A 26,626-nucleotide genomic window follows, 5' to 3' on the forward strand; every position below is an offset into this window, starting at 1 on the left:
ACCATTGATTCAAAGCTCATTTGAATAGCTTCTGGTTTTACTATCGCTGTCTCTTGGAGAGCATCAATTACGTAAAGTTCCCCGCGAAACCACAAAACTAAATGTCCGCCACCCATGGCGCGCGATTTGTCAATATCACCCATCACGCTAATGATCATACGTGCAGATATTCCGAGCTTCCGGTGCAGTCGTAGACCAAGTAACTAAATAGACCTCTAATATGGCAAATTGCTAGTAAAACTGCTAGTCCGCTCTGAATATAGAAATGAATCGCGTCGCAAATTGTATGACTAAACCTGCTCGCAACAACTCCATAGTGGACTAGCAGTTTGGCGCGGACCATAACATTGTATAAATATATCTTGTTTGAAATATTCTGGGAACTAGTCTCTCCCTCAAAAAGGAGTAAGTTTGGCATGTACATACGACACAGCTATTGCAATAGGAGGATATACAATATACATTAGTGGCCATCCTGGATCGGATATTTTTGAAGCGTTTTTTTAGCGGCCAGCAATATCTATCGATGCATTCAAGTGTTCACTAACACACATATAGGTAGGTTACGTATGTAAGAAAGTTGCTCACGCAAGTCCTAACCTCCAATAGGAGTTTATACATCGCGAGGTGATAAGCGTTTACGAATATTTATACTAATATTATAAAGAGGAAAACTTTGTTTGTTTGTTTGGTTGTAATGAATAGGCTCAAAACTACTGGACCGATTTTAAAAATTCTTTCACCATTCGAAAGCTACATTATCTACGAGTAACATAGGCTATATTTTATGTGAAATATATTTGATAAATTGATGTTGAGGTGGTACAAAGTTTGCCGGGTCAGCTAGTTAGTAATATAGGTCTCGTTACCTGGTACGTTTGTCCAAGTTAAATGGCGTGCAATGTGGACCAATTAACATGAAATTCTTTACTGTTGAGACCGCAATGATTTCAATTTATTTCCCTGAAATATTAACGCGAATCCTTGCACGACTTTGCCACTACGCCGTTTTGTGCGTGTATTATATTTTTATGTAATCTTACATAAATATTCAACGTTAATATTATTAAATATACGGTACATACATTGCGAGTAGATACATATATAAAAATATAAAAAATGTTGACAAACGCGTAAATTATTTATTTATCTACATAGATTAGGAGTTTATTAAATTACTTCGTCAGTGGTTACAGTAGTATTGAATAAATTGCGACCACAAAACTATCGATTATTATTAGGTATATTACGCATTTATATTGCGCACCATTGTGAGTTGACGAGAAATAAGAAATGATTATTTCGTTGAGGTTACGATACAAAGGTGGTAAAAGTCTACCTTAATAATATCTATATATGGGTACCTATGGGTATATATGGGTATTTTTCACATGAAAATTTACCTATTAAAATGTCACTATAGTCCACTATCATCATCAACCCATTACTGTCCCACTGCTGGGCACGGGTCGCGTCCCATAATGAGAAGGATTAGGCCATAGTCCACCGCGCTGGCCAAGTGCGTATTGGTAGACTTCACATACCTTTGAGATTTTTTTTATAATTCTCTCAGGTATGCAGGTTTCCTCACGATGTATCCCTTCACCGTTTAGCAAGTGATAATAAATTTGTAATACGCACATAACTTTGAAAAATCAGAGGCTTGCCTGGGGATTTGAACCTCGGATCCCTCGATCGAGAGGCCGAGTTTCTTAACCACTAGGCTATCACTGCTATATATTTAAATATAGTCCACTAAATATCATATTTTTATACTAAAATGTACCATGTAAATTGGATGAATGGTTCTAGAGGAATAATTCAACAAAAGCACAAGCAATGTTCAGAAGTGTTAGTCTGTCGCCGTTTTCACCCAAAATTTTGCTGACAATACAGCGTATCTAGATTCGAATTGCGTGGGAGCATTTACAAGGTGCCTGTATGTCAAAAGTCGCACAGGTCGACTAAACAAACACAAACATCGAATCTAATCGATCATTTTTTCTACAAAAAAATCCACATTCATAGTAAATGTCAAAAAATGAAAAAGGTCAAAAAGTCTACGCATATCAAATCCATAGCAACCTGTACCGAACCGAATTTGCGAGTACTCGTGAGAATAAAATTAAATTGTACTTTTTTCTATTTCGAAGCATGAATGAGCATTGTCGAGTAATGACCGCACTAAATAACGCTATTTGTATTGTACACGCAATTCTTAGGACTCTATTTGAACGGGGTAGGGTGCACATACTTTTTATAGTAGATTTGGGATCTCTTCTTTTCGACCTCTATTTTTTACCTTACAAAAACCTTGAAGGTGGTAGAACCCTTTGTGGTTCGACTCCGGCGGCACCACCGCCACACCTATTTGTACCTAATAACAACAGTGTTAGGAGCTGCTGTGTTCCGGTTTGAAGAGTGTGGTAAGGGAGACAGACTATTCCGAGGCGTTCCAGCTTAGTCCTCAGGGGTAGCGGCGCATCTGTGGCCGACCTCAGGTAGGAATATCTTATTTTATCTGGGGTTGATTACAGATGTCCATGGGCGGCAGTAGCCACTTACCATCAGGTGGACTGCATGCTCGTCTGCTACTCTTACATTATAAAAAGAAAAATTAAAAAAAAAATCAGGATCTCTTCTCTCCGACTTCAATTTTTTATCTTAGAAAATTTACAAGACTTACAAATTATATTTAAAATTTTAGTATGACCTAGATAATACTTATTATATTACCAATTTTTGTATATTAGCAAAGCTTTGTAACCCTTATATTCATTTTAACACTTAGTGCACACCTCTACAATTGAGAACGACTTGACGTAACGTACTCCATAGTAACTCAAAACAGATTTGATTATTATGGCCTTCGCCCTAGAACTGAAAATCATAGCGCTAACTGAATGTTTTTTAAAATGTAGAACATGAAAAACAGAAAAAATAACCATGAATGCCCAATGACATTGATAACGATTCAGGACTATCCCAAAGCTTACAAAACCGGGATCACCCGAGTGACTTTTATCCTACAGTAGCGTCAGGTAGCGAAGAGTCATAAAAAATGCCTAAGCGTAGGCGTGACGACCACCTGACCGGAGTTCCCATGCACTGGACAAGGGATTTAGGTGTTTTATCTGCCGAAATAAACAATAACTAATCGATGGGCTTTTTCTTCTTGTCTTTTAATTTTTAATGCACATAGTGCCGTAGGTTGTAGTTCTTCATACATAATCAAAAATATGTGTTATCTAAAATTATAGACAAAATAAGAAAGTTAAAAGATATATACAGAAGAATAGCCGACATACAATGCAAACTAGTACGGAGAATAGACTAACATGCAGCTTTAAATTATTCTGTATCAAAATTGTATACCATTATAATATGAAACAAGTATGTATATCGCACGTTTGTAGCTCATTATCAACTATGTATTAATGCGCCATATTTGCAGTGAGGAAGAGATTTAAAATAACTTATTAACTTTTTTGTATTTTTGTACATTTTAAGCGTCATCTATACATTACTTTGTAGAATACAGGTAGTCAATTAAAATAGCAGGCGTAGACGTAACATAGCCCATCGTATCGAAATTCCCACATTTTACTAGCATGAATTTATGGCCTTGTGATTTCAAGTACCGAAAAAAGTATATTTCGCGGATTTAAGACGTTCTCAAGAAATTTCTAGAGTTATGGATAGTTCCATAAATGTTTTTTTATGAGTTTTAACTTTTTCTTTCGGGATGTCGGGATGATGCTAAAAATAAAGTGATAAACATGAGTTTTAGTAAATGTTAGCAATTTTTCTTATTGTTAATTCTCTTGGGGTTCACGAAACTGGCGTACATTATTTTATTTTGTTAGGTAATATTGTTCCGACCATCCAAATGTGCTTGAAGTTACTGTTGTTCTTGATCATGTCTGTAAATTAATTTTTAGTAATCAATTCTCCTGACGAACGTCTTCTGAAGTATGTAAGACAGACTAGACGCTTTTGCCATAAGTCTGGAATAGGTAAAATCATGTTACAAATTAATAAAAGTGAGCCTAGGAGCATCTACAACTAATGTTAGAGTTCTTACAAAAGTTTTCTAATCGTTTATGCTAAAAAAACTTTCTGAACGAACACAGCTTAGCATCTCCCACATATGTTGCAGCGACCAAAAGCAAACAATAAATGTTTACACAGTCCAGTCATTAATATTGTGTTTTTCACCAGATCGCCACGAATTTCATTCAACCCGCGAGAACCACCTGCGCCCATCCCAAAGCCTTTTTATCCTACAAACTTAAATTCCGATATGCTCAATAAATTATCCATTCAGCAAATTTGTTCGGAACGTAGGCGGGTTATCGAATGAATAAAATTATTCGTTCCCATGATTTGGACAAACTGTAATAACTAAGAATGGTTGAGTTTTTTGGTCATTCAAAGGGTCACACCTCTCTTTGATTTGTGGACAACGTTTTTTAGTATTCTGCCGGTTTATGAGACTTTTTTTAGTTTCATAGTTTTTTGCTTACATTTTGCGTCTATAGTTCAGAAATATTTTTTTATAACGTAGGATACATAATATCAAAATCTACCTGTCTCTGGTGGTAAATAAACTTATTTTAATGCAATTATCTATCAATTGATTCTTTACTTTAATCATCTATCACAAAGAAATACTTTTCCGAGGCCTTCCAGCTTAGTTCTTAGGGGTAGCGGCACATCTGTGGCCGGCATCAAGTAGAAGACTAATCTTATCGGTGGTGGATTACAAACTCACGGCAGTAGCCCCTTTACCATCATCATTAGAGTATGCTACTCCTATATTATAAAAAATAATTGATTCATCATTCGAGAGGGAAAACTATGTATTTTATTATTTTACAGTAAACGGCTCTATATTGTTGTCGCTAGTTTCTTTGCTAAATAAGATTGTGTCATATATTTCTTACTTTCTCAGTAATTTAAACTACTTCCTATGTTATTGCGGATATTGGGTCATAATGGTCATAAATTATGACACTCGCAATAACGACAATGACAACACCTCATTTATCCAATTAAACACCGTTTAAGTTAAAATGGCCGACCACACGCTGGGCACTTCCGAACTGCTTACAATTACGTGGAATCATTTTAAATTATTGGCGAAATGTCTTCATTTTGGAGTCATCGTCGTGGGAATATGTTCAATTTGCACGTAATGTGTGCAATACCTTTAACTTTTCACTTGTTATTTATTTCATTTCGTGTTCATGCAGTTATCATCCATATGTCCAATCAACTTTTATTTAACGGCACGAAATTGGCAGTACGCAATTTTATTAAATCTGTTTTATGATTCAATTTAACTTTTGAATTTTCAACGTAACACCAGTTGACTTTTGTATTTAACTGAAGTTTTTATGTGTTTATTTAATATTTTATTAGCTACCAAACACTGCGCATTATTTATTGATTCTTATTTTTGATCAGAAAAGTAAACAATATTTCTATTGAATTATTATTTGTTCAATAATAAGAGTATTGGAAAACCAAATTTTGACTTTATTATGCAATTATAACTTACAAATGTATAAAGAGTTTTAGCTAGTTTTCGAGTTATCAATCGGCTTATTGATTATTTACTCATAAAAAAATTTAAATGTGCAATGTTTATCTTTTAGACCTAACTTCATGTTACTTAGTTTTAATCTAATAAAATATACCTACATATACATACCTATCTATAGATGACCCCTTGTTAAGAAAAAAATCATTAAATATATTTCATTTTGCCTACTCACACCCATTAAAACGTCAACGGCCAACAGTGTACATTATAACAAATTACATTTAATTCTTAAAATTCTTTTAATATCACAAGTGTGTCTTGGCACAATGACACGGAGTCAAAATATTGTAAAACGGCTAATTGTCTATGCCTGGCCATTCTTTCCATAGACCGGAAGTCCGTACTTGGGAGCCATTTTGTTATTTCACTTGCGTAAGTATTCAATTTTTTTGTCGATATCGTAAGGAATGATGTATCGATTTTATAACATTGGTCCTTTGGGGGCTATTTGTTATTTCGAATAATTTCATTATGAATCTGATCTAAAGAAATTCGTATTGAATGGATTTGAAGGTTTAAGAACTCTATTTAGATATTCGTACAGAAATATTTTAAGCTTAACTATGTGACATTGTTATAAAGTACTAGCTGACCCGGCAAACCTTGTGTTGCCAGATAAATAAAAAATGTTAAGGGTGATCAACCCTTATTACTTAAGGGTATGAAAAATAGATGGTAGCCGATTCTCAGACGTACTGAATAATCATATTAAATTTGGTGAAAATCGGTCAAGCCGTTTCGGAGGAGTACGGTAACTAACATTGTGACACAAGAATTTTATAGATATATAAGATAATTTGACCCTTATTGATGGAATATCTAGTCTGGGTCTGGGTCTGAATGTATTCATATTTGTGTTTGAAAAGCATTTATGTACAACACGAAATACTAATTATTAAATAGTGGATAAATGCCATTTTCTTTATATATATATTTATCTATTATACTTAATATTATATTTATATAGCTATTAAACCAAAAAGGGTGTTCTTAATAATGTTTAAGAAATAACTATCAAGGATATGTTTAGCCTAGAAATTTGCACTTGTCCGAAGCGGTTGACTATGGCCTAATCCCCTCCCACTAAGATAAAAAGTTCGTGCCCAGCAGTGGGACAGTAATAAGTAAGTTAAAGTACTTATCATAGAGCAAAACTATTTGTTAATAAACTACTTGTTTTATTTCAAAACAGAATATAGGTAATGTTTAGAGTAGTGGAAGTTATAGAACATGCGGTTTAACTATGTTCAAACTCAATATCAACTGCATATTGCATAACTTTAGTTACTGTCTCGCTTATAGGTATTATTAATATTACTGTTATTATGTTTGTTAAATGCAAACAGATTAGATAGATATCTAACAGACATAAATTAGTAAAGATTACTCACTCCTAACAAGAAAATGTAACCAGTTTTGACAATTGAAATTGTCATTGAATTGTTAGCCGTTTAAGCCATTTAATGGCTTCCTTAAATTACAAGGCGGTGAAATATCTATACTTATCTATGCTGACAGATAGAATATTTATTCCAAAACCTTGAGTACATACAATACATTTTATAGCATAATTATATTAAAAATTGATGTATATATAGTCACAAAATACAATTAAGGTAACTTATGAAATAAAGATAAATCCCACTATCTTTGAAATTAATCCCACTATTTTTTTTAAATTGTACATTATAAAAGCAACACAGAAATACTTATATTACTAAGTGCCGAAGCAACACTGGGTGAAAAACTTTCCAGAACTCAATAAATGCAGAGATTGGATTACAGCGCTGATTTTCAGCCCTGACCATATTCGTACTTGACTCGAAAGGCGGATTACTTATTCTTCTATTTTATTATAAAATAATGAACAAAGCAAAGAACAATTTATAGTGTTATAATTACACAAATTTAAACCACGACTGCAAAAAATGAGCCCTTTAATTTTATTTCAGTTTAGAATTTGCAATTAGGCTCCGAAACAAACGTGGTTCATTTTATGCTATCAAAAACTTTTTAAACCAATTAAAACAAAATATAACTTATGTAGTTGATTAAATAAAATTTATATACTAGATAAATACGACTATATCTTCTATCTATATTTACTTAAGTCAACTTTTAGTACTTAGGTACCTACATATTTAATTTTGTTCATATGTCTCTGTCTAATAAGTAGTAGTATGAGAAACAGTGTACATTTTATCTATTTATTTATTGGTAGATATTTTACGCATATAGATATATCAAATAAAATGTTTCAGTTAAAGATATATTAGAGTAATGCTAAATTATTTTACGGTGTAATTTTTTTGCAGTTTAAAAAAACTATAATTTAATCATATTTTTTAAATGAATTAAAAATTGTGAAGTGGAGATTTGTTTAAAAGATCCTGTATGTGTAGTATATCGCTAATTAGGAATAAAAACCCTTATATTAGGTAATTAATATATAATGAGGTTCAATAATATAAAATAATAGAACTGTTTATCTTTATAAAAATATTTCTTTATTATCCTTAAATCTATATAAATAGTTCATATTTTCCACACTTCAATCATTTAATTACATTATCGTATAACCCTCTTACAGTCTTAACAAGCTCGTCTGTACTCATTTATAAAAATAATTTTCTTAAATACATAAGTAGACACTTTATATAACAAAACCTAGCAAAGAAGTAGACAATCTCTCTTAATGATAGTAATCGATTATAATTCGTAACATCGCCTCTACATCGCCGGCTTTGAAGACTTCGTTGTCGCTTGTGGACGCCATTTTTAAAATCCCTTTTATGCCTTTTCGGGCATTTTCAAATCAATAACCGTATAGATATGGGAACCCGCCAACATGTGGTACAGCCGACAGCGGTACAAACACAGGCATCATTCTCTCAGCTTGAAGAAAATGGGTTCTTGTGTGTTTCTTCAAGTGGTCTCTTCTCCCAAACTTCTTCCCACACGTGGGACACGGGAACGGACGGACGCCGGAGTGAATCCTCTTATGCCTCGTCAACTCTTCGTTCCTCGTAAAGGTTTTACCACAGTTCTTCTCGTCACATTTGTACGGTCTTTCCCCGGTATGAATACGAATGTGACCTTTCAGTTGTCCGTTATTGGAAAATCCTACGTGACAATGCGGGCATTTGTATTTCTTTGGCCGTTGTTTTCGCGCGTTTAGAAGTTTAGCTTCGTTTTCTTGGTGCAGTATTCTTGCGTATTCCAACTCCATCGCGTATCCCTGGGCTAATGATTCCAGAAGCAATGGATCCGTCGGGGGTACGCCTAAGGTATGAGCGATGTCCGTTGGAAGGTAATCGGGTACAAATCCGTTATAGGCGGCTGGTACTGGAAACACGTTTGTTGGTGAATAGAGGTTTTCAGTTGGTAGTGGTGGCTTAGGAACATCTTGCGGTCTTGTGATTTCGTGCTTTATAGGTTTACTAGGTTCTTCTAAGAGTCTATCACAACATAAGCTTAAGTTCGCTACCGGTGATTCGGATGAAACTTCTTCAGGTTCTGTAGCAACAATAAGGCTTACTTTTTTGTCATCATCCAAGTCATCAGTCGTAGTAGAGACAGTCGAATCTTGATGTACGTTAGTCACACTTCGTTTAAAAGTCCCGCGAATTTTCCTCAACCGGGACTCTCTCTTACTTTCGTCCGACTTTTTCTTCTTTTTCTCATTTTCCACGGCATTATCACAATTGGTTTTGTTTTCGATTTCAGTTTTTTTGTCACTCACATCCCACGGCCTAAACAGCCTAGCGTAGCTCTGATCAACAGACAACATGGTTTTAGCTCGTACCACTCACGACAGAAGTCACAGACTGAGACCCTTTTCATTTCAGCAACTTTTATATACATTCCTTTAACAATAAATTTAATAAAGGCGCCCAAAGAGGGATAACCGATGCCATTGAATGGACGAAAGAGACGAAATATTTTTCAATTGTTGCACACTTGAAAGGGTCTCAGACTTTTTGTGCAAGTCCCATTTATCCTAATCTAAATTAACTCCTGCGTTTATTGTGTTAAGGTTGTGTTTGTTATGTTTGTGTCCTGTATTTACGGTGTTTTTGTGAAGAAGGTTGTCATAGTCTTTGAGATAGGGGTGTGTAATGTTATTTATGTTGATTTTTGTGCGTGGTTCGGAGGCGGGCTTGGGGGCCGAGCGTTCAGCTCGAGTGGTCGCGTCCCTCGCAGCTGGCTTGTTTGTTTTAATGGCACCACGATTGTTGCGGTTCCGATTTTTTCTAACCCACGATACATACCCATGTGTCATGGTTATGTTCTGGAAATGCATTGTTTGTCGTATGGGAGACTTAACAATTTTAACAGGGTTTATCTATGAACAATAAGATTTATGTTTATTGCGATATTTAATTTAAATGTTTTTATTATACCGAAAAGATTTCATATTCTTAGGCTGTTGCGTTAAGTGTTGGACAATTTTTAATACCTCGTAAGAAGACTTAGCTAATTTATGTTAATTTTTGGCATAAAAAACATGGAATAAAGTCGTAAACACACCACATTTTTTAGAATTCTTGCATTAATGTAACACTCTGCATGACTTTCTCCGCGAAAAACACAAATTAATAAAATGTGGTAAGAAATGTATATATCTTCAGATCAGTAATACAATGTATTAGGAAATGTACATATTAGGTAGATCAGATCAGATCAGAATACGTGGTAAAACGCTTTGCGGTTCAACTATGATGACACTTTTAATAGCAGAGTTAAACGTAGTGTTTCCTAGTTTGCCGGTAACGAAAGATTGCGACTTACGCAAGGCATAACATTTTCAGTATCACCTAATAACGCATGTGTGGTTAATCTCCAGTTACACTTGAAGGTGGTTGAACCCTTTGTGGTTCGACTCCATCGGCACCACCGCCACACCTATTTCTGCCTAATAACAGCAGTGTCAGTCGCTGCTATGTTCCGTTTTGGACGGTGTGGTAAGGGAGACATATTTTTTCGAGGCGTTCCAGCTTAGTCCTCGGGGGTAGCGGCGCATCTGTGGCCGACCTCAGCTAGGAATATCTAATCCTATCTGGGGTTGATTACAGATGTCCGTGAGCGGCAGTAGCCACTTACCATCAGGTAGACTGCTCGTCTGCTACTCCTATATTATATAAAAAACACTACAATTTTATTTAGCAACTTTAGGCAAAACTGACAATCAACATGAACTAAGGCACAATCTAGTGGTACCTATATCAATGGACATAATCGTTTCTCATTTCCCAAAAAAAACCATCTTACAATCGTCCCACGCATAAAACTTATTTCCTGATTTATCCCAAAAAAGCGACCCCAAAAAGTGTCGCACCACAAAATTGATCGGAGGATCAATCTAAACCTTATAACGTTATTCAAATACAATGCTCTTGATTGCGACGCATTCACTTTGAGTTATTTTGTAGAAAACGCGAAATGCACGGAATATGTCAAAATCTATGTCCCAGTGATGGATCGCTGTTCGAATATTTCTGATTGCGTCAATGTAGTTTTGGAAAGATTTTTGAAATGTTTCGAAGCGGTCATCTATTGCTAGTTGAACTATAGTTTTTTTATTTTTCATTGCTATTTTTATAATATAGAGCATGCAATTCACCGAATGGTAAATAGGCGTTCCGCTCATGGACAACTGTAATTAACCCCAGATAAGACTAGAATCCTTTCTGTGGTTGGCCACAAATGTGCTGCTACCCCTGAGGACTAAGATGGAAAGCCTTGGATAAGTATATCTTATAACACTGATGTTAATAGGCAGAAATAGGTGTGGCAGTGGTGCCTCCAGAATCGAACCGCAAAGGTTTCTACCAACTTAGGCAAATGAGTCGTTCCTCGCAACAGTAAGAGACTTAGCTGACTGCATACGATTTTTTGCTGTTTATGATTGAAGTTGCATGAATTCCACCATGGTAAGTGTTAACTGCTGACCATTGATATGTCTAGCTTACTCACAGAGTAACAGAGTACCTATTTTCTACCTAAAGCCGATGACAGATGTGTTGCTGCACCCGAGGATGAGGTGCTCACCTCATAATATGTACCTGGCATCCACATCCTTCCATACACAAGAACCGCTTCACGCTAGCATTAGCCATGTATATCATTTTATTTAACTACTCGCAATCTAGCAGACTGCAATTTCATTAAATAAAAACTTTATCCCACATAACTTAGTAATAAACTTAGTAAACCTACTTTATTTACGAAGAAAACTTTTCTTGTAACCTGAATAACGGTATTTCTTCAAGAACTTCTGACTTCCTTCATCTGTTTCAACGCAGTTTCTTAACAAACTTGAATACAATGTAAATAACAATTACACCTCGGGCTGAAGGCTTTAGACACTGTTTTAATTAAAACTTCACTGAACTTAGGTCTCGGTCAACGTAATAATTTCAATTAAGAATTTTCAAGACTGATTTGCGTGAATAAATATTTTTTTAGTTTTTCATTACAGTTTATGTTCCACCGGTTAACTGTTGTCAGAATTTTTAATACGTAAAAGGTACTCGCAATGCGCGTTTTTTATTTCTTTATTGCCGATACAGTAAAAGCTCTTTATTAGCGGGGTTTATGTTCCATAAATATGCCGCGAATACAGAAACCGTGAACACGGAATAGTAATTTGTATGGGATTATAGGGGATACGTTCCTAGGTGACAAAAAAACAAACAATTTAATTGAAATTTTTGAACATTTTGATAGGCTTATATTTTGAAATATCTTAAGGCTTAGGCAATGGTTTGAAGAATTTTGTATCTCTGACTTGGCAATTTTTAAAAGCTCCTTCAATTCAGACTGATACACAGCAGTCGCATTAGCAATTTGCCTCTTAAAAATAAGACTTCGTTCCGTAGACGGATCAATGTTACCTTCACCGTAAACCTTCAATAAGATTTTTCAAATTAAATGTCACGTTCCCAGTGCTTGTTGAAGCCTCTTCTTCAATGGGCTATGAATTTAACATTTCCTGTAGTCCATTTGACGGCATTTACAAAGGATATAGGGTTGGATATCTATTGGAATCCTTTTATTATTACGTATGTATTTATTAGAAGGAGCTTTTACTGTATTTCAAAACGATTACGAGTTGCGTATTAAAACAGTCTGCCAATTCCATTGAATTCCAAATAATATTAGTCTGAATTGTTAGTTAGGCAACAGTAAGCTAATATGTATAGTCCGCATAAAACTGCTAGTCCGATTTGAAACAATTGCAACACACAGTACAATAATAAAACAAATATACAAAAATAAAAACCGAAATTAAATTGAAAAAAGAACACAAACAAAACAAATAATAAATAAAAGACGTTAACAAAACAAATAAAAGGAAAAAGAAGTTTATTATTTTCTATTAGCTTCCATATCTTATCTATTAGGATTAACAATAATATTTTGTGAAACTTTAGGTAGTAAAGTTCGAAAGTGGCCCTATTCTTTCAATTCTGTCAACCGGTAGTTCTATGAGCTCCTACGTAATCCGTCAGTTTATTATAAACTCAAAATTTTCCGTTATTCAATTTCATCAAAAACACGTATACACACTACGGCCCTTAAATTTATAACAATGTACCAATTCATCAAGATTCTGACACTATTTTGTAATTCTTTGATTCGAAACTTTATTTGGAGGTTTTGTTACCTCGCGCCTTGCGTCTCGAGGCTAAGATGATTGATCTGGTGATTTTTATATTCCGTTTCGTGTAAGCATGAGCAGATAGACATTGATATTTTAGGCACACATAAATACATTTTTATATAATATAGGAGTAGCAGACGAACATGCAGTCCACCTGATGGTAAATGGGTACTGCCGCCCATGGACATCTGTAATCAACCCCAGATAGGATTAGAAATTCCTACCTGAAGTCTGCCACAAATGCGCCGCTACCCCTGAGGACTAAGTTGGAATACCTTGTCAAAGTATCCCTTACCATACCCTTATGCAGGTTATTCATGCCTTCGACTGTAACTGTTCACTTGATGGTGGATAGATTTGATGTAGAGTGAAGCAGGTTGGCCTATTCACTTTTGTTTTTAACGGTTCTAAAATAGTTGTCAGGATATTAATATAGCAGGTAGAGTTTCAAACTTTGGCGGTATTGAGTAGAGACCTGGGGCTCTTCAGAAATTGCATGATGCATTGGCGACTCCTCTGGTGTTGCAAATGTCCATAGGCGACGTTGACTACTTTCCATCAGGTAGCACGTCTGCCTAATCGTTAGGTTAAACTATTTAAAAAAGACGTTTTAACGGATACTAAAACTAAATGTTTGTATTATTTATAATAATGCGCTACTAATACGTTTTATATAATTTATGTTCTATAAAGAACACGTCGGTAATTTTGTCGTAATCAATTTCCTATAACTACCGTACAAACAGAATATATGTATTTAAAATCGTTGATATATATCGATTGCTACATTAATAAAATCTCTATTTATCATCCAATAGCCGAAGACACAAAATTAAAAATCCATCGGCTAACAATTGGAGCACAAATCCATTCACAATTCTCGAATATTCCTTTATAATTTCCTATAATGATAATGCAGTACGAATCCATTTTGTAGCCTTAATTTCTTTATGAAATTCATATAAATCTCTTGAATAAAGCCTTGGGTATTTCGTAGTGGAATTTTCTAGCGTGACAACTTTATACTTATTTTAGTTATGGTCGTTTTTTGGGTTACGTTTTGTCCTTTCGATTACTACGCTTGTCGTGAATGAAGATGTTGAATGGAACTGTAGTAGGTGGGTGCTACAGGGTGTGCTAAAACATTCATAGTATAAGATGCTTCTCATATATGGCATTTTACCTACAATGCCGTACCTACGGACGTACGTAGGTAGATAAATAGCTAAGTTTTACACTTGTATAATACCGTAACTATTTAAATATTTTTTTTATTGCGTGTGTTTTGACTATCTTACGAATACAACTTTTTTGCGATATTGTCTAGCAAAAGATAGATTTAATTTAACCTGGAAAATCTATATTATATCTTATACATATTATACTTACTATAGTGAGGAATAGAAATATTTTTCCTTTACTTACCTGCAAGAACATTATATTATTTTTTGGAAAATTAATAAAAATAATTTACCTAATGGTGTTTTTAAAGAAAGTAGGTACTAGTGCAAAAAACTAAATTCCTACGTAGGTAATTACGTTTACCTCCCAATTCCAATTTTTTTTGATTACGGATAGTTGAAATTTAAAAAAAATGCATAGATAGGTCTCTATCTCAACACCCTGTACACACCAATTCGCGATACCACTGTGTGGTCCGTATTTGGCCACAAACAAGTTTGGTAAGTGGCCACAAAGACAAAATGCGCCATAAATATAAAATGGCTGACACGTCATTGTTAACGCCATTCAGCTCGCAGACACAACGACGCTTTACAACGTAATAGAGTACTATTCTGTAAAATACTATGAATTGTAATCTAGTAAATTTACAAGATTGCTCTGAGGAAACACTGAGATAAGTAAATTCGTGTTTCGAAAAAATATATTCGGGATTTTAATTTTTTATAATACTTAAAATTAGCCACAGATTTAGCAAACAAAAATACAGTCCATTTGGTTGTAAGTTATGATGGTCAATGACGTATGAAAATCTATAGTCAATCTTGGTTGTGATTAGAACCAAAGATGCGTTGCTACCTATGAGTAGGTACTAATGTGTCTATCGGATGAGTATGTCTCCCTTACCACATCCATCAAATCAGAACACAGCAGAGCTTAATACTGCTATTATTAGATAGAAATAGGTGTGATGGTGGTGCCGCCGGAGTCTAACTTTGAAAAGCTCTACTACCTTTAACATTTAATTACCTACATACGGTTTACATCTACCGTAAGATGAGTGAAAATTCTAAGGATTCAAATCCTGGGAGTTTTTGATTCAACAAACAAATCAATTGAAAATAATAGTAAAAAACAAAAAAGATTGAATAGGTAGGTACTTAAGGGAAGTTGAAAATTTTCAATCATTTTGAAATTACAAACAAATGATACATTGGTATAGGAATAAAATTGAAGATGTCTAATTTACAAACAAATAGTAGATAGTAAAGCGTCTGTCACCAATAAATATAAAAACAAAAATAAAAACATTTATTCGGCGGCCATTTAATTGAATCTAAAACTGTAACTGGTTAAGCGGTCGGGCCCTTTGCAGTGGGGTCAAAGGGAGGGGCCCTGATTAGTAACAGGGGACGATAACCCCAAACTTACCGAATTATTATTCCTACTGCCCTCTAAAGCGTATTACGTGTTTTACCGAAGGGCCTAGAACCTACGGGCTTCTATCCTTTTTGGTTGTTTGTTGTCGGGCGGCAGTGACCACTTAGTATCACAGGGATAAATTCTGATTTTGTAAAAATATGACACGTCAGTTTTGTAAAAATATAATCATTAAAGGTCTTTTCCTATCACACAGTGTTATGAAGGTAGTAGAACCTTCTGTGGTTTGATTCTGGCGTCACCACCGCCACACCTATTTCTGCTTAATACCAGCAATGTTAAACGCTACCCCGTTCTGGTTTGAAGGTTCCAGCATTCCAGCTTAGTCCCCAGGGGTGACGGCACATTTGTGGGCAATAAAAAGTTGGAAAGAAATGCGATCGCCATTCAAGAAACCTATATTTACGACGTTTTTATCTATTAAACCGTTATAGGTAGACAGATCAAATTTTCACAATTATTTACTTTGATGGCTGCTTATAGCAGCAAAACAAATAATGAATTAAAAAAAAAAAAATCTTGGGGGTACGGAATTCTCCGTGTGTGAGTTCGACTTGCACTGAGCCAATTATTTTATTTACTATGTCATACTTACCATACTTCCCTTATCAAAACATACTCACCCACTTTACAATACTGTGATAATAGAAGAGTTTAAAGTGATCAATCACATTGTTTACACGAGTCTCTAATACGTAAAAAGCATCGGTGACACATTGAGATCGATCGACTAGCTTCCTCGTGTAACCCTTTTCAAATCTATCTCCAGACACACGGACTTTTCTATATAGGTACTTAGATGCAATTATTAGAAAGAAAGAAAGGAAAATCGTTAATTGCTGCTGGGCTTTACACTGCTGGGCGTTGCGCTTGGGTGCCTGTTATACAGGGTGAATTTTTCAATCGGGCCTTCAGGGCCAAATCCGAAAATATAAGGATTAGCGAAAAATGCTGAAAGGAGTTACGAGGCCGATTTTGATAAAAACTAGAACTGCATCATTAGTTTTTTAAAATATCTTTTTCCTTAGCCGGGAAGCGAACGAGTTCATTTTGAAAAAAAATACACCCTCTATATTATTCCACTTTCTGATAGTGTCGCTTATAAGGATCAAATTCTGGCAAGTAATGATAAATGACAAACTAAAGGAAAAGCCTCAATTTTAAGAAAATACATATTTTTAGGCCGTAATCAACCGCGTGGGTCATATGCGAATTGGTAAACTTCACAGTTCACATACCATTTACAACTTTTTTTTATACTCACATGTACACTGTACAGGTTTCCTTACGATGTTTTCTGTGACTTTATAGTAAGTAATTAATTTAAATTAATAATCTTCGCAATACAATCACCAAATATTTTAGCAAAGCTACATTTGAGCAGCGTGGTGAAGTGAGAGCCAGGCCGAATCAGTTGTGAAAAAAACGTGCCCAGCAAGAATGTATTCTTGTAAAAGGAAATTTCATCTAATAAAATATCTATTATTTGTATGTGACACTGCCAAAGTTAAATGAATTTCACACTTAAAAAATATTATTAATACATTTAATTTGAACTTAAAATTCAAAATATCTAGCGCTACACTACTGCCAAGTTTGAAAAATCTTAAAAATAGCTATATCATCACTACATCACGTTACATAACAAGATATTCTGTATCTAAAGGTTTTCATGCACGACTACACATGTACAATCGTCGTCACAACCACAGATGGTCGCCTGTCTGTCTGCGGCATCTGCAACAAGGTGTGGAGACGCAACAAACAAATAAACAAAGATGTGACGCCACGCCCTGCGGCTCTGTTTGAAGTGGGAATAAGATTTGGTATTTGTACAAATTATTATAATAATAAGCACTGTTATTTTCTAAGTTTACTATAGTTATTACGTTTATTTTTATGATATAACCATACCTATAATACGATCACTACATCAACAATTTAAAAAAATACATTCATAATCAAGAGAACTAGTGAACAAGTGATCTTTCACGAAACTTTAATACAGGACTTTATAGGTCGTAACAATAATATATGTCACACAAACATGTTTGGGTTTAAATCGAGGAAATCATGCAAGGGCAAGGTAAAAAGGACACATGAGAAAGCTCTATCTTCGGGAAAATATATTCTACATTGCACATTTTCGAATAGTTTTAATAGTAGATGTTGGTAGCTATTTTCTACATACAGAAAAAAATAAATCATCTAAGCGATCCTTGTAAAGGATCAAAATATATAATATAAATACCTATATATCGTGACAAAAGTTTTAACTAATTCATAACCGGCATTGCTAACGTTGTCTCTATGTCTTCTATTCTTCTTTGTTAAATGCTCTACTTGTTTTTAATCATTTTCTTTATGTAACTAAATAATGTATTATTGACCGATAACATAATACCTACGTTTCAAGCAATTTAAATGTTGTGCACTAAGAAGGGAGGATTACTCGAAGTTTGGGTGAATACATTTATCTTAGTGTAACTGTGTCAATATTGTACTTCTCAGAGAGATTCAGAGGTTGAGGAACTGAACTAATATGAACGAAGGAAGATTCTAAATTTTGACAAAATTTCGACACAATTTCACTTAATACTAACTTCTGTCCCACTTACAGGCTCAATCAATTGAGTTATCGACAAATAAACATTTTAGCGTAGAAATCACACAACAAACATACTTGTCACCGAATAAAGCGGCAAAGGCGCCGAAGACCCTTTGATGACGATGCCGCTCAAGCCCCGCCCTTCACACTTACCAAAGACATGGAATAAATATCGCTGTCTACTTACCGACATGGGTCTATTAGATTATAGAGTAGGGTAGCCAAATTCCTAGGTTGTTTAGGACAAAAACTTTAGTATAAATATATTTTTACAGAATAATGAATGGTAGAGTCATGTTCGATTTTCTCTGAAATAAAATTAGGACGTATAAGAGGGATTGACATGTCCTATGTTAGGAATGAATTAACTTTTCGACGATCAACCATCATATATAATTATAATAATGAGCACAAACAATTTGGCTAATCAAATGCTACATTTTAGTTTTACCAACTAGACGTTAAAATATATATTTTGAAGGTGGTAGAACCCTTTGTGGTTCGACTCCGGCGGCACGCCACACCTATTTCTGCCTAATAACAGCAGTGTTAAGCGCTGCTGTGTTCCGTTTTGAAGGTTGTGGTAAGGGAGACATACTTTTCCGAGGCGTTCCAGCTTAGTCCTCAGGGGTAGCGGCGCATCTGTGGCCGACCTCAGGTAGGAATATCTGATCCTATCTGGGGTTGATTACAGATGTCCATGGGCGGCAGTAGCCACTTACCATCAGGTGGACTGCATGCTCGTCTGCTACTCCTGTAATATAAAAAAAATATATACCTACTCAGATAGTTCGAGTTAGAATTTTCCCTTATTTTTTAATGATATTCTCTCTTCCGTTTAGAAATATGGGCGTTTTATAAATAAAGTATCATTTGTCAAATGTCAAATATCAGATGTCAAATGTCAAATATCTACATATTCCGTTCAAAGTCAATCAGAAATAAGTATGTTTTTCTATTTCTGTTTCATCCTAAGAGGTCTCAAATAACGTTTAAACCATAGAAACACCACAAAACAGTTGTAACAGCGATCACCGTCGGTCGTCGATTGATGTGGCGAATTTTTGTTTGGCCTGCTTTGTCGGCGCGAAGGCTGTGTCAGGTACATTTGTTACTGCTTCAAATGCCCATTGACACCTTTTCACACTCCATTCAATGATACCTTTGATCTTGTTTAAAAGCCGAGAAGCCGATCTTTGAGATATTTCTATAAAAATACTCGTATGTTCTTAAGAGAAAATGATGTGTTTTCGTTTGAAAGTTACAAGTGGAATTACGTAAGTCTATATTTAGTTGTAAGTTTGTTCACGAAGGCTTCATCGTAAAGTCCTAATATAGAAAGCCAGTTAATAACTATTCATCTTCACAAATTTTTGTCTGCCAAAATTCAAAAGACAATTATTGTTTGTCAAAATTGTATAATTTCAAAAGCAAAAATTGGTTAAGATTGACTATTTCTAAAAAGCTATCAGCCCTAGATAGGACCAGAGTATGTCGGACATCAGCCGTACATGAGCAACATGTGAGAACTAAGTTTTTTAAAATATAAAAGTTGCAAAAAAGCATGCAGTCCACTCCATGGAAAGTGGCTACTGCCACCCAGGAACATCTGCAATCAACCCCAGGTAAAATAAGAGTCTAGCTGAGGTCAACCACATGCACTATGCTACTCCTGAGGACTAAGTTGGAATGCCTTAGATAATTATGTCTCCCTGACGACACTTATCAAACCGGAATGCAACAACGTTCAACAATGCTGTTACAACTCACAAACGGTTCTACCACCTTGAAACTTTTCAATTATCAATGGAATATAATTTTAAAAGTCGTGACTAGAACTAGTAAAATAAACTGTATTTCAAAGCCTTCATTTCCACATCTGCTCTCACATTGTGCATTGATTCGCGGGGAATCAAACCCCACACATACGGGCGCGGTCGTAACGTACTTCCGCGTCGCTACACACATAGCGCCATTATCATTTCTGTTATCTTATTTGTTATGTAATATATAGTAGTCTAATGTAATAAATATCTATGTATGTGTTTTAAATATTATCATTGAGTTAAATAAAAAAGATTTATTGTAAGAATGTTGACAACCTTTTAATAAATAAGTTTATAGTCTATGGTATATGGATTCTGGTAGCATTATTATGGCGATAACTTATGGCTGACTTATTGCTATTTTATATTATAAAAGTAGCAATCTAGCTTTCAGTTTACCTGATGATAAATGGCAACTGCAATCCATGGACAATATAATCAACCCCAGATAGGATTGCATTCTTACCAGAGGTCGGCCATTAATGCATTGCTATACCTAACAACTAATTTTAATAGTTTCAAATAAGTGTTATTTTATCACACCTTTCAAACCAGAATACAGCAACGCTACACGGCAGTAATTGGTCAGAAATAGATATGACGGTGGCGACACCAGTCTTAATAACTAAAATTAAAAAAAAAATGTTATATTGATTTAAGTACAATTGTGAAAACAAGGCGCAAGAGTTGGTAGCCCCTGTTACTTACTGGGTGCCCCGCTCATCACAGGCCAATTTTAATAAAATATACACATGCTTTAAGAATTATAACTATTTAAATTAAGTCCATCTCTTATTAGCGTGTGTGTGTGAGTGTGTGTGCGCGTGTGCGTTTATGATATATGAATATAATAGTGATCTTTCTTGTGGAAAAAACGAATGTTGTTGTTCTGTAAATAGAGATTTTATTCTGTTAAACTATATTCTATGTACAATAATAAAACTAAAATGATATAAATGAATAAATAAATAAACAAACCTGTAAATAGAGAAACGACATTTAACGTTTTTTTATTCCACTAAAACATTTTTCTATTTAAATTTATGTGACATTGAATCAAACGTCACAAATACATAGACAATAGTAAAATAGTTCATAGAGAAAAAGAACAAATTAAAATAAACTTTTTCTTTACATGAATATGATCATTTTATTTAGTAGATATTTTTATGTCGGCAACGTTAAGCGAAAGCCCCATAGGTCGCTCGATCGATTATAAATTATAACTTATATGATCAAATGGCGGTTGTCACGCGTGGTCAAACCACAAAGCTCTGAAATATCGTCCTCTCAACATCTGCTCACCATGGTACCGCAAAAAATACATTTCTTGACACGGGCCAAATATCACTGCTATAAAGAAATTTATAATCACTTAGGTACATAAAGGAGACTGTATTTCTATATAGAAAACAGACATTCAGACACAAGATTAATATGAGTAAAACAATCATAAAATTTACCTAGATAAGTGTTTTTAAAATAAATATATCATATATAATAGATGTTAGAAATGTACAATGAACATTTCTCAGTTTACTGGTTTATTTGCATATTACTAAAAATAGTTAAAAAGTAATATTGGATACTTTTATTTAATCCTGTTAACTCTAATTCGATTTAAACAGGATTATTGCAGAAAACTACTTTCTAAGGAGTAATCCGAGCAGCTTTTTACCCCTTGACTGCTAATCGTATTAAATATAGGTAAAAGGAGGTTGACACCACAATATGCAAGTGATGCTCTCGTCAATTATGTAAAAAAGGGCTTACTGGCAATATTTCAATGCACCTATGTTATAAAAATACTGACGGTTATCAGAAAACAACCCCAAACTTCACCCTAAAACATTATTTTTAACGTGGCATGTGACTCATATTTCTCTAAAAACTTTCTTTGCGCTAAACATAGTGACCCAAAACTGTTACTATAAGGCGTATTAAAACAAAGAAATTTACTAAATTTAATAGCAGATAAACAGTTCGTAATGGTACATTTGCAACACATAACGAAAATCCATCTCTTCGCTCGAGTTCAACAAGGTCTTAAATGTCAATCTTACTGTTTAAAACGTCATACTCAACGGCTTATACCCAAAATCGACACAACCCGTTACTTCTACGATTTCTTACAAACATCCAACCACCTGCCCAAAACATAAGTGACAACGTTTCAGTAAAACAATCACAAACACGTCCACATAATCGCATAATCGGCTCACGAATCTTAAAGAGCTATTTGGCAAGATCCGCGTCAAACACTTAAGCCGACATAATGCATTTAAACCGTACTCAATTTACTGAACGCAAGTCGTACAATATATTGTTGAAATTTAACAACCTTTAATGCCTAAAAGAAGTCGTTATTGCGATGAAAATAAGGATTATTTCGCAGCAACTGACTCGAAATAACGTTGTCTTTTTTTGCAATATCGTTGACTTTTGTCAATGCTCCCTTTGTCAAAACCAACAATACTAATGCACTCATATCCATTGAAACTTGTCATCTACACTAAGTACTTTTAACTAAATGTACGGAGAGTTTAAAACCCGACCTTATTTTTGAAATTTTAAAGTTATTTTTAGGTAAATTGTAGTAAGAAGTAATTGAGTATTTTACTTAGTTAACTCGTGTGACGGGGCGAGCTAGTGTGACGAATCGGGGGTTTAATTGTGAAGATTCACAAAGAAAGTGGTGAAATTGTCCCTAGAATTATTGATCGTCCTTGTTAACGCTAGATGTCAGTTTTGATGGATTTATCAGCCTTTAGCCAACTTTCTTTGTATTGAATATTAAACGTGAAATTAAATATAGGTACCTAGTATGATGCTTAAAATATACATTTATTATTATGAAATTAAATTTATTATTTTTTTAATTAAGTAACATAATTATATATAATCTATCTATCTATTTACAAACTAAAAATCTATATGCAATATATACAAAAAATATAATTTAAACAAAAAAAGAAATATTAAAACTTAATTATTATTATGCTTTATGTACCTATATATGTTTCTGAACGTGATACGTTTAAATAGAGGTTGTTGTTGAATATAAAAAGGAGTAATTAAAAATAAGCTAATGCAAATCTCTTTTTATTCGTTGAACGTTTCGAAAATATTTTTATGGTGAATTTCTGTTAGACAGTATCAATACAATTAGATATTTATTATTTAGTTCATATTATATGCTTGTATAATGTATATATGTAGGTAGAGGTATAATGAAGTAAAAAATAGAATATTAAAAAATACTTTAATCGTCATTTATTAAATTTAAATATGTATCGACTATATAATCAAGTACAACATAACATTCACTGGCTTTCAACTTGAGTGATATTTCTATTCATAACACAAGCGAGATGCAACTAAGATGACCATACAACATTATGAACTAAACTTTCTTGTTTACAGTACTCCAGTGCACTAGGTGTTACTATTTACTAAACTTTGTAGACAAAGAGGCTATCGTAAAAGTTCACTGAGTTAACTTGAGGTACATTTCTATTCATAACACCACACTAGGAACAGCTACAATGACCATGCGTTATTATAAACGGGATAGTACTGTTAACGGTAACCGAATTATCGTGATTTCATAAATGTTATTAAATTACCACAAGCAGTTATATTAGATAGTTTAGTGGTTTAAACTTGGCTTCTCGGTCAAGGGGTTTGAGATTCAATCTGAGGGACATTTTTTGGAGTTATGTGCGTATTACATATAAATCATCCCTTGCTTTAACGGTGAAGGAAAACATCGTGAGGAAACCTGCAACCTGAGAACTCTAAAAAAGAAGTTTTATGTATGTGAAGTCAACCAATACGCATATGGCTAGCGCGGTGGAGTATTTTAATCATTCTCATCCAGAGAGGAGACCAGTGCCCAGCAGTCGGACGGTAATGTGTTGATTACTAGAAGCAGAATATAATAGTATTACCGAAAAATAATATAACATTTGACTCCTCTTTTAAATTTGAAAGTCGTCAATATTAACAAAAAATTGAATGAGATTGTTGATCATTGGAATTTAAAATAGTTTTCATAATTTGCAGTGAAATAAAACTTCGTTATACTGCGATTAGGTGGTACAGGACTGTAATTTTTACTTTTATTATTAGGTAAAGTGGGTGATATAAATATGAATAACTACATATCTAGTTCTGTCTTCTTTAGTTAAAGTTAGAAACTACTACAATATTGTTTAAAAGAAATATGTCTTGACTTTCTATGTAAATAATGGTCACTTACATAGAACTATATTGTTGCAACACGTCCCATCTAAAACTTTTATCATTGAAACAAGCTTAGATTCATTCAAACTGCAAGTTTTACATTAAACTTGTATGAAATTAATATTAACCCAATCCCTATGATACCTACCTAGCCAGGGTGGCGCAAATTTAATCATCTAATTTTGTTTTTGAATAATTGTTTTTGAAAAATATTTTGAGTAATATAAATCTGAGAGAAAGGAAATTTTAGAATATTTATGCTAATTAGAAAATATGATCCGTAAAGTGTCTTCCACCATTGGTGACACAAATTTGCGCCCGTTTTATTATATTTTCCACGACTTTCCTTATGGTTTCCGCCGGTAATACTTCGCATTCCAGTTGAATATTCTACACTTTGTTTGGTTGTAATGAATAGGCTCAATAACTACTGGACCGATTTTAAAATTTCTTTCACCATTCGAAAGCTACATTATCCACGAGTAACATAGGCTATATTTTACATGAAACATATTTGATAAATAGATTTTGAGGCGGTACAAAGTTTACCGGGTCAGCTAGTATTTGATACAATTCATTCAACATACATTTTACATGTTATCTTTGTCATACCTCCTTAATAATAATAAGCTAAGGGATTCGTAATTGTTAAAAGTATTACATACGTTGTGTTTGAATCACATCTGTTACGCCACTCCCATATATTTACCGCTCAATACATCGACACCCCATACGCTCAACCGTTTAATCTAATACACACCACATGCGAAACCATCGTGTGAAAACATGTTTGCAATGGTTTTGTGGTTTGCGAAATGCACCGCGGGATTTAGAAAAAATAATTGGCCAAGTGCCAGTCGAGAACCGGAGGGTTCCGTTCCAAATTTTATTTTTTTAATTTTTAGTAGGTGTTTGTTTTTATAGCGGCCATTATTGTACATACTCTATAAAATTTCAAGTTCTCTATTCAGTTCAGGACAGAGCCTTGTGCCAAAGGCACAGACGGTCAGGCTTAGTAATAGGGTTCCGTTTTTACCCTTTGGGTACGGAACCCTAGAAACAGATCTATCGCTAAGTGTTTACTGTCAATTTAAAAGCTTAATCTCGAGTAAAACTTTTATATATTCATTAAATATTAAATAGTGTTTAATATAGTATCAAGATTCACCTATAAAATAATTTAAATTTCTTCGTTTTTTTAATCAAAGTAATCAACAATTTCCTTAAATAATTTATTTTGAATTTTGTTGTTACCTTAAGTAATAAAAGACGTTGTGTGGTAATGGACATAATTACTTGCAAAAATAAGGTCTTTAATTGTTAAGATTTTCACACAAAAATCCTGAATTGTATTTTTTTAATGAACGGTTGCGGACCGATTTACCAATTAGTTATAACTCCTGGATACTTTTCCACTCCATGTACATTTCTATTGCTACTATATAACTGAATGCGATTTGAGTAAAACCAATATTAATCTTTGTAAACATAGTTACTTATTTATGTTTATTCAAAATTCATAACTTGAAATTTCGTTTGAAGTTTCGTTTCCCGTGTTTGGAAAGCAATATTGACTTGAATGTAAAGCTAACGAGCTTCATGTGGCACATATGGGAGCCTTCGGGCGGTTGGGTTAAGTTCCTGAACAAAGTTCGTAAAACTTTTCTTGTAACTCGTGAAAAATTTTCGAAAGATATTTTTAAAATTTTCAACCTCTTTGGTAGTTTTATTTTATTTTCAAGACTTGTTACAATAATATATACAAACAACATTGTAACAATTAAAATAATATAAAAAAGAGAATAATAATAATATAACCATATTTTAAATTAAATATAAAAAACTACATCTAAATTGCTGTCCCTGGGATGCTAGCAACATTCCCTCGTTGGATAGCGAGGCTAATTCGCTGTCCGAGGTATGTGCCAGCTCTCTGGTCATTCGTTGACTGTATCAACCGTTTAGACAGATGCTTAAAAAATAATCTAGCATTGGAACCCCACGGCCCCAATTAGTCAGGTAACCAGTGTCTTTTTGACACTATTGTAAAA

The 26,626-nt window shown here is 34.1% G+C and overlaps 1 protein-coding gene across 1 annotated transcript; it reads right to left on the reverse strand.

Annotated features, from left to right (window-relative positions):
* Positions 1–8,423: 8,423 nt before the first annotated feature.
* Positions 8,424–9,398, reverse strand: hkb (zinc finger transcription factor huckebein). Its single transcript, XM_073076895.1, has one exon. It carries the CDS (start codon positions 9,396–9,398, stop codon positions 8,424–8,426), a length of 975 nt encoding a protein of 324 aa, XP_072932996.1.
* Positions 9,399–26,626: the final 17,228 nt, after the last annotated feature.

This window comes from Epargyreus clarus, unplaced genomic scaffold, assembly GCF_041222505.1.
Source record: "Epargyreus clarus isolate Ecla_fem2 unplaced genomic scaffold, WU_Ecla_fem_2.2 ptg000002l, whole genome shotgun sequence".
NCBI lineage: Eukaryota > Metazoa > Arthropoda > Insecta > Lepidoptera > Hesperiidae > Epargyreus > Epargyreus clarus.

Bases quoted from the DNA above. Each gene is read 5' to 3' on its own strand.
- hkb (XM_073076895.1), bottom strand. From the start codon at position 9,398: ATGTTGTCTGTTGATCAGAGCTACGCTAGGCTGTTTAGGCCGTGGGAT.